This window comes from Euphorbia lathyris, chromosome 2 (genome assembly GCF_963576675.1).
Source record: "Euphorbia lathyris chromosome 2, ddEupLath1.1, whole genome shotgun sequence".
Lineage (NCBI taxonomy): Eukaryota > Viridiplantae > Streptophyta > Magnoliopsida > Malpighiales > Euphorbiaceae > Euphorbia > Euphorbia lathyris.
In genome coordinates this window covers 78,561,747-78,571,976 of record NC_088911.1, presented here as the reverse complement: position 1 = coordinate 78,571,976, position 10,230 = coordinate 78,561,747, and the positions used below count along the sequence as shown (strand labels likewise).

The following is a 10,230-nucleotide window of genomic DNA, read 5'->3' as shown; positions in this document are numbered from 1 at the left end:
TAGAATATATTTAATTTTACTTAAATAATTTTGTCAAATCAAAATCATGTGGAAAGGTGTTTCAACAATTCATATATGGCTACTCAGCCGTAGCAGTCCCTTTGACTGATCTGTTGAAGGAATGTACATGGAAACAAGATGACAAGTGCCAATCTACTTTCGATAAACTCAAGCAGGCCATGACGGAAGAGCATGTCTTGGTGCTGCCTGATCACTGAAAGTCTTATAAGATTCATAAAAATGCTTCTGATTATGCCATTGGGAGAGTATCATGAAAGAAGGTGACCCATTTCCTTCGAAAGCAGAAAATTAAATGAATCGGAGCGCTGATACACCGACCATGAGAAGGATATGACGATAATACTACACTTTTTATGCCTATTGAGGCATTATCTATTGGGCTCCAACTTTGAGGCGAAGTCTGACAATGTGGCAACGAGCTATTTCCTAAATTAGAAAAATCTCACCCTGATAACTTGTGAAAAAACCCTTGATCAGAGCACTTCCCTGTGAGGCGCCGTTGGGATCGGTCAGGGACACTCTGATGCCTAAGTCAGTAATATTCTTGAGAGAATAATCTGTAATCACAAAGTAGGGTTAGAATAATGGGTGTACCTTTGATCCCAGGAAGCTGGGATATTTATATGCAATTCTGTAACAATCACATTAATCCCCTTTATTATCCTTGAATGTGGGTTTTGATGTTACTTTAGTTATACTCGATGGTTTCAGTATTAATGGAGTTGTTAGTATCATCAATGTCGGAGGTTTCTCCTTGATAACGGTTTAGTGACCCCTGCATTAATCTTGCATTAATTATTATTAATTCCATATTAATTATGCATAAATCTCACTTTTATAAGGAATAATGGTTTGCCATTATTTCTATTAATTTTCCTTTATTCCTCATTCTAGAATAATTTGGGTTATTATCACACCGCAAAGCAGGTCAGATGGTAAGCATTTTTTGCCGAGTTCGATTTCACCATGGAGCACAAATCGGGCAACACTAATCTAGTGGCCAATGCACTAAGCAGAAATGGAGAGCTTGCACCGCTCACCCAACCAGAGATTTTATGGATGTCCACTATTTGAGAGGGCTTAGAACATGATCTGCATGCCAAATGTTTAAAGAATTGGACGAGAGTCGCAAGACTCGCCGATTCTAGCTCGAAAAAGAGCTACTTCTAACCAAGGGCAACAAGGTTTATGTTCCAAGATAGTAGGGCCTGAGGAATACTGGAGTGTCACAACTCCAAGTGGGGAGGGCATCCAATGTTCATCGCACTGTGGCCCTTATTGAACTCGATTCTACTGGCCTCAAATACGAGAGGATATCGAGTTGTACGTGAAAACATGTCTTGTATGCCAGCAAGACAAGATTGAATAGAACAAGCATGCTGGACTATTACAACCATTGCCAATCTTGGATGGAATTTATCACTTGCTTGTAGAAGTTAGAGGCATTTAGTAACATCGTGGTTATAGTGGACCGGTTCAACAAGTATGGGATTTTCATTCATTAACGGCAAAGTTCAACACTAAAGATGTAGCAAGGTGATCCTTTAGGCACGTAGTGAAGTACTAGGGCATTTCAAGAATGATTATGAGTAATCGAGACAAGCGATTCACATGTCATTTTTGGATAGAGATGTTCAAATTGTTGGGATCAGAATTGAATTTCTCAACAAGTTTTCACCCGCAGACCGATGGGCAGATGTAGCAGATCAATGCATTATTAGAATTGTACTTGAGGCACTACGTGAGTGCTAATCAGAAATATTGGGCCAAGTTGCTCGATATTGCCCAATTTTGCTATAATCTGCAGAAGAGTGAATCTTTGGTGGCTAGTCCGTTCGAGATTACCATGAGGCAACAACCACCCTAGAATATGTTCTAGTTGGCTATAAGAACCTAAATCCAACAGCGTTTAAATTTTCCAAGAGCTGGCATGAGAGTCATGAATTAGCATGATCTTCTTTAGCTAAGGTAGCACAGAAGATGAAGAAGTGAGGCGATGCTAAGAGACGGATCATGAATTTAAGGAAGGGGACATGGTGATGGTGAAGTTACTTCTCTGTAAAAGACGATAAATTACTAAGCTACATAAGGGGTTAGTGCGGCGCTACGAGGGGCCATTTCCGATGGAAAGACGGGTAGGCAAGTTGGCCTAGCGAATTCAATTGCCATCCTATTTGGAACTACATGCACTGTTCCATGTAAGCTATTTGAAGCCTTATTATAAAGATTAGGAGGACCCGAGCGGAAATGAGTCACAATGATAGCCAAGAGCCATTTTGACTCAGCACGACCATGAGGTCGATGAAATATTGGGCCACCAAAAAATCAATGCTAGGGGTTTCCACCATAGTTGTGTGGAGTATTTCGTAAAATGGAAGGGACTTTCAGATGGTGAGGCAAGTCGGGAGCACGAGTTGAGCTTATAGGACATCAAGGGTAAAATTGACAATTACCATCAAGAAGCAACAGGGTCATTACTTGTTAAAATGGGGGAGGATGTCATGGACGGGCCTAAAACTCTAACGTCGGGAAAATTTAGGAAGGTGGCAGGGCCTAGTCAGCCCACATGGGCACTATCGGTAGAGAGTGCATCACCCATATAGTGTTCCTTACACTGACTTGGAGGCTGGGGGCAACATACATTGATATGTTCCATTCACTACTAGGCCACCAAGTGCACCTAGACCATTCTAGTAGCGAACCAATGGTTTGGGTGATTCATAGGAACCTTTTGAGTTTACCAATCTCTTATGACATATGAAAATGTCTACAGGTTGAGAGAGTTGACAAGAGGCCAAATGTACTGGTCCGTAGGAATCTGTCAGCATGGACAATGACCTATGCATGGGCAGCACTGCCCAGAAGCTTCCTAGAAGGTGCATAATCAGTCTATATCCCATAAAGGCTACAACATTCGACCACTGACCTTGAGAGAGGACTTGGGAATAATGCCACATGAGATTATTGGGTAGAAGACTTGAGAGTTGACCTCGTTGTGAAGGAGATGTAGCCACATGTACCTTTATTCTCAACCATTAGATCGATTCCATCATGACCATACATTTAGGCCTACGATTAGTATAAATAGGAGGGCTAGAAGACTGAATAGAACGTACAAATATTGTATTTAGAATTGCTAGAGTTGTAAAGAATTCTTTATATTAGTAAGAGCAAAATTTCTTCCTCGCTTGTTTATTTTTGTTGCTATACTTTGTTCTATTCGTTTAAATATTCCGCTATGCATTGTGATATTGCTTTACCTACCAGGTTAGCAAGGTTCGAATTGACGTTAGGTAGTAATACATACATAATTACTATTGCTACATGTGGTTCAATTGCTGAAAGAATTGTACCGTGACACATGTGATAAATTATTATAGTCCATAGACAATTAGAACATATTCTGTACGTTAATTGGATATTATAAGATATGAAAAAAAATGAAAAAGTTGATTCTATAAAAAAAAGAAGACACTGGTTAATGAACATATTCACATAAAATATCATATATATATATATATATTTGGTTATATAAGTTCACATTATTATTATTATTATTATTATTATTATTATTATTATTATTATTATTATTATTATTATTTCTGGAGGAGAAAAACTAATATACAAGTTTGAAAAGAAAGAAAGAAAGAGGGGAACCAAGAGAAGAGAATAGATATTTAAAAAAAAAAAAAAAAAAGCAATATGATGGATTCGTGTGTGTACCTCAAAATTGTCCGTATTCCATCCGTAGCATATCTTATATCCAACCAATATAAAATAGCTCTTTGCTTCATCCAAAAGTCATGAAAACCAAACCATCCTATCTTATCGCATTTCTTATTTATATCAATTTTACATCAAATCCGACAATTCGGATTCTAACACTTCGCATACAAATAAAATAAAAAAACATATCTGGGGTATGATTTTCTTTTTGTGATTATATTCTTAATCTTTTAATTGATTTATAGTAATCGCACACATTAATAAGAGACCTTTGTTTTTTCATTTTAATAAGAATCATCTTCTCCCAAATGCATCATGCATAATGACACCTACTCTACTATACTTACCAATCTTCATATATAATGATTATAATATTACACTAATTATCTCTAGTTTCTTGTCTTGAGGAGTTGAGGGAGAAGATTAACAGGGGAAAAGTTGATGGTTTTAATGAAAAAGAGCAAATCACATATAAAAGTTTGTCTCACAAAATTAATCCTTCCGAATTCCAAGCATGGAAGGAGAAAATATGGTGTATTTTAATATTTATTTATGAAATTTTAGATTCTACCAAGTATGATTGAATGGATTTTTCCAATATTTGAAATAAGAAAGAAAGCTGGTCAGGACGAGTTCATCAACTAACAACCCCATTCTGATGCTTAAGTTAGTAATATATATGATAAAATATTAAGCAATTGAGAGTAATTACATAGAATATGTGTATGTACCTTAGTGCATTTATAGAGAATCATTGTCCTTAGCTTTATCGGAAGACAACTGGGCGTAATTTAGGCAAACCGTATCTTACTTACTTTTCAGACTTCTTTGATTCTATTGTTTGCGGTTAAAAAAAGTAACATATAGTGAGTCACATCACTTGGATTCATTCGACAATATCTATGAAGCACTGAACATCACTATAATCAATAATAGGTACTATTAAGCTAAGAACTTTCTTTGGACCATAAGTTGTTTCATTACCCATACGTAGGTCAAATGAGGTTGATAAACACGTGCAGAAGTGTAGGTTCTCTCTTATAAAATCTCAAAGTTGATTTTTATTGAAAGCCGAAAAAACTTCGATTCACCACCCACGTATGTCATGACGTTTCCCTTTGTTTTCCATTGGATGTTCCACATGATCACACACAAAACATAGTCAATTGACATACTGCTACTATTGGAAAACAAGAATTGACAAAGCAAATTTAAGAAAAAGAGTCAAAAGTATCGTATCATTTTCTCAATTCAAACAATTGCGGAATAGAGCAAAAAATGTGAAAAAAAAATTAGATTTGCAGTACTTCACAGTTAATTTAACTGCGAAGTCAATTTTCTTCACAGTTAACTTAACTGCAAACCTTATTCCCATAAACCCAAAATCTTCGCACTACGGAGGCTTGTGTTTCGCAGTTTACGATTCTGCGAAGCAAAATCACAAACTGTGAACCCATCGGGTTGGTATATACCCTCCAAATTTCAATCTCCTAAAGTGCAAACTAACTAAAAATACAGAGAACTAAACTATATAAAGGAATTTATATATGTAAAATCAACGAAACATTTACATGAAGAATTTGGATCTTGGACTAATGTATGAAATTGAAATTGGATTGCATGAAGGATGAGAAGTGAAGTACAAATGATGTTAAATGATAATATATATAGTAAGAGTACTTCGGGAAAATTAATAATGAAAATGTTAAGATGTGTTCTAGTGGATTTAAAAATATAAAAAAGCCTCTTAAATGAGTCAATTTTAAATTTATAATAAATTTACTTAAAATAAAATATTTATATGCATAGTGTCTCGTTGCCCCCAAAAAACTTGCTTAAAATAATTCATTAGTCACTTGGATTTATTTAAAGTGGCGCATTGACCTTCTGAACTCGTTTATAGTGTTCGATTTGATTCATGAACTTGCCTAAAGTGATATACATTTCAATTTTTTTAAATCTGTTGAAAAATTCAAAACTTACAAAATAAAAGTTTAATTCGTGATTTTAAATCTTTAAAACAAATTAATTTTCTGTTTTATTTATGTTTATGATATTTTTTTTACTAAATTTAGAAAGTTAATCATAACACCTTAAATAAATTTAGAAACTAATAAAACACACTATGTAAGTTTACAGATTTAGTCATTTTTTTTTGTTGAACATGTAAGATCAGTAGAGGTCAAACTTTTTTTTTTTTTTTTTTTGAATCATCAAACTTTTTTTTATATATATACAACTGATGTATTAAGAATAAATAATAAATAATTAAACATAATCCGTGTGTACCTTCCCACTCTTAATATTCTACCAAACATGGAACAAGTTTTTGCTTTATCCCGTTGTGTAAAGATGGGCGGTGAGGATGGAATTGACATCCACCATAATAGGGATTCCAACTCCGTACGGATTTGAGTACGGAACCCCAACCCCAGTGCGTTTCAGCAGGGAGACATTGGTAATTTCCAAAATAACCGACCTCTAACGGATGTTTGCAGCCGTTAGATCTCTATTCGGTGAATATCAACTTCGGAATATTCCAATAAACATTCCTTCGCCATTCAGCAATTTCCATTCTCCTATTAGTACTGTATTAGAAACCCATTATTATCCTAAACAGAACAGCGCCTTTATATCATATTCGGTAACCCAAACCAAACACATCAACACAGAAAAAGAGTAATGACCCAAGCGCTTAATAGAGACTACCTAATCAACCAGGAGATCGGCCGGGGCAGATTCGGCGTCGTCTTTCTCTGCAATTCTTTCTCCACCGGTGATTCCTTTGCCGTTAAGTCCATCGATAAAACCCTTACCTCCGGTGACTCCATTGACGCGCAATGTCTTCTCACAGAGCCTAAGATCCTCCAACTTCTCTCCCCTCATCCTCACATTATCCACCTCTACAATGCCTACGAGGATGATTCCTACCTTCATATGGTTGTGGAATTGTGTTCCGGTCAGGATCTTCACGACTTAATCATCTCTAATGGCGTGCTCTCTGAAACCGAGGCCAGAGTCCTCTTTATTCAGCTAATGAAGGCGGTTTCGCACTGCCACAACTACGGCGTCGTCCACCGCGACATAAAGCCGGACAATATCTTGCTGGACTCGAGAAATTCCGTTAAATTAGCCGATTTTGGGTCGGGCGAGGTGATTATGGAGGGAGAGACGATTAGTGGTGTTGTAGGGACGCCGTACTACGTGGCACCGGAGATTTTAACGGGAAGAGGGTACGGGATGAAGGTAGATGTGTGGAGTGCTGGAGTGGTACTTTATGTGATGTTAGCTGGATTTCCGCCGTTTTATGGGGAAAGCGCCGTTGAGATATTTGATGCAGTTTCGAGAGGGAATTTGAGGTTTCCGTTAGGAGCTTTTCACGGGGTATCTTCGGGCGTTAAAGATCTATTAAGGAGGATGGTGTGCAAAGACGTTTCCAAGAGGTTTTCCGCTGAGCAAGTATTAAGTAAGCACATCACTCACTTAGCTTAATTGATTTATTCTTGTTTTTAATTAGATTATCATGAATTAAATATATATATATATTTGTACGTTTTACAGGGCATCCATGGATGGAAAATTAATGGAGAAGAATGATTAAGGTAGTGTATAGTGTATGGAGAAGAGAGTGTGTTTTTAGCTGGTAAAATTTGGAGTGAATGAAGGAAGTAGAAGCAAGTTAAGTTTTGTATATGTACAAATTTTAATATGAAAAGGTTGAGTTGCTTATTACTGTAAATTTTGTTCCTTCAGTCCTCTCGGTATTGGAATCATATAACAAATATCTTCTTATCTCTTCTATATTAGTATATCATTTGCACTCTATGTCATTATATAGAGTTTAAGGTAACCACTACATTTACTTTGTTTTTTTTATACTATTTTTTTGGTTTTACACCCTTAAAATTTGGCAAGTTTTGCCTATTCAAACCCTGAACTTTTTAAATAACCTATCACACATTTATAGTTTGCATTAAAAACTTATCACACACCTATAGTTGACATTAAAAACCTATTACACACCTAAAGTTGGCTCATTCGAACCTCCTGCACACAAAATTGTTAATCTGTCATCTTTGACATATGAGATGACATACAAAACGAACTAATACGCTTTTCTTTTTTCTATAGCACGCACAACGACCTCTTCTGTCAAAGATGACAGATCAACGATTTTGTGTGCAACAGGTCTGAATAAATCAACTTTAGGTGTGTGATAGGTTTTTAAAACCAACTATAGGTATGCGGAGTCTTATTTTTAATGCCAACTAAAAGTGTGTGGTAGGTTGTTTAAAAAGTTCAGGGTGCCAATAGACAAAACTTGCCAAATTTAGAAGTGTAAATATGCATTAAGCCCTATTTTTTCGTAATTAAATTCATTGTTCAAAGAATATAAATTGTTTTATTTTTAAAATAACCATCAACAATAAAGAGTTTAGTTTATTGATTTTTCTTTTAAAATAATTATATTTTTCTCAATTGTAATCAAATAATTTTATTTTGTTATTTCAAATAAAAAATCTCACCTTTGTTTTGTCTTTTCACCAGTGAGATGAATAATACATTAGCATCTCCTTTTTCTTAGGATAGTTTAAAATTATTGTTTTTCAAATGCATTTGGATAAATATTTAGATCTTTTTTTTTGGTAGAAAAGGAAAAGAAAAACGAATAACAACAAACTACCCAGGAATTAGCCTAGGGAAGCTAACCCCAATCCTATCTTCTAAGAGAAGATGAGAGATGAAACTAGGGGAAACAGGAAGGGTAGTAACGCCTAACGTCCCTTCATGGCCCGCCGCCGCCAAGCGATCAGCAACACGATTCTGCTCTCTAAAAATGTGTCTGAACTCTACGAACTCAAAGGAGGAGCAAAGCCTTATAATAGCTTTGATGAGGTTGCGACTGTTAAGACCCATAGAATGATTCTCAGAAATCATTTTGATTGCTTCCAAATTATCAGACTCCACAGAGAGCCTCTTAACACCCAGCCTTTTAGCAAGATTGATTCCAGTAAGAATAGCCTAGAGCTCCGCAGAAAAGGAAGAACCCAACCCTAAATTCTGGGAGAACCCAGAAAGCCAGACGCCCCCTACATCTCTAAGCACACCTCCAGCCGCAATCTTACCGTTACTGAGGCAGGAACCATCAGTATTCAGCTTCACAACCCCCTCTCTTGACCTGCTCCATCCCACGAGATGGACATCACAACACTGAGAGGCTCTGGCAAGGGACTCTCCTTTGAAACTATCGATAATAGAGAAAAGTTTTTTCGAGAAGAAATCAGCTAAGTTTGTCATAAAAACAGTTTTATCTCCAAAAATCTCCTCGTTTCTCCATTTCCAAACTTGGTGACAGATAATAGCAAAGAAAATGTCACCATGCTCCATGTATGGAAGCAACTTTCCTCTAACACCATCAGAGAACCAGTCGACCTCAGAATGTGCCATAAAGGAAGAGAAAATATGGTGTGGGAGAATTTTCCTCCAAACCTCTTTACTATTAGAGCAATCTCTAAGAGCATGGCACAAAGTCTCAATATGGCCTCTGCATCTACTGCAAGCTCCAGAATCAGCCAAGTGCCTTCTGTGCCTATCCGAATTAGTAAGAAGCCTGTCCTTAACGCCCAGCCACAGGAAACTCCTAATACGGAAAGGAACTTTAAGGGTCCAAATCGACTTCCACACATCCGAGGGAGGATCAGATCTAAAAAGAGAGAAAGCTTCAAAGGCCGATTTGCAAGAATAAACTCCATTGTTAGTCAGCGCCCAACAGTGCCTATCCAAGTCTTCCTCTTGATTACTCACCTTCACTCCCCGCATTCTAAGGAGAGTCTCAAGGCTAAAGAAAGTATCAAACTTTGACCAGATCCAGTCCCCTTCCGAGTCAACCACATCGGCAATCCTCCAGTTGCGTATATCACTAGGCGGGGGGGAAGAACACACCTCAATTAACGGTTTATCCCCAATCCAGTTATCAAACCAGAAACTAATGGACTTACCATTCCCCACCTCCAGGCCAACTCCCAAGCAGAACTCATCAAACACAGCACTAAGTCCTTTCCAGAGGAAGGAACAATTAGCAACTCTCTCTTTCGGGCCCCCGAAGATTTTGTCTTTCCGATACTTACCACAAAGGAGGCGAACCCAAAGAGAGGAGGGGTTTTTCCACATACGCCAAAGGAGTTTCATTAATAAAACTTTATTATTGTCCTTTGCTTTCCTAATACCCAGACCCCTAGAATCTTTAGGCTGGAAAACCTCACTCCAAGGCACAAGATGGATCTTCCTGCCCTCCGCAGCTTCCCCCCACAGGAACCTACGGTTAATCTTGTCAAGATCATTAAGCACAGGATCCGGAAGCTTACAAGCCTGCATGATGTGATTGGGAGCAGCACAATTAACAGATTGAATTAACGTGAGGCGGCCAGCGAGAGACAGAGTCTTGGCTTTCCAAGTGGCACACTTCGAATTAGCTTTATCCAA

At 37.3% G+C, this 10,230-nt stretch overlaps 1 protein-coding gene across 1 annotated transcript; it reads left to right on the top strand.

Moving 5' to 3' along the window:
- Positions 1–6,307: 6,307 nt before the first annotated feature.
- LOC136220598 (phosphoenolpyruvate carboxylase kinase 1-like) lies at positions 6,308–7,518 on the top strand. Its single transcript, XM_066008408.1, has 2 exons — positions 6,308–7,213; positions 7,309–7,518. Exons 1-2 carry the CDS (start codon positions 6,430–6,432, stop codon positions 7,329–7,331), a joined length of 807 nt encoding a protein of 268 aa, XP_065864480.1. The 5' UTR covers positions 6,308–6,429; the 3' UTR covers positions 7,332–7,518.
- Positions 7,519–10,230: the final 2,712 nt, after the last annotated feature.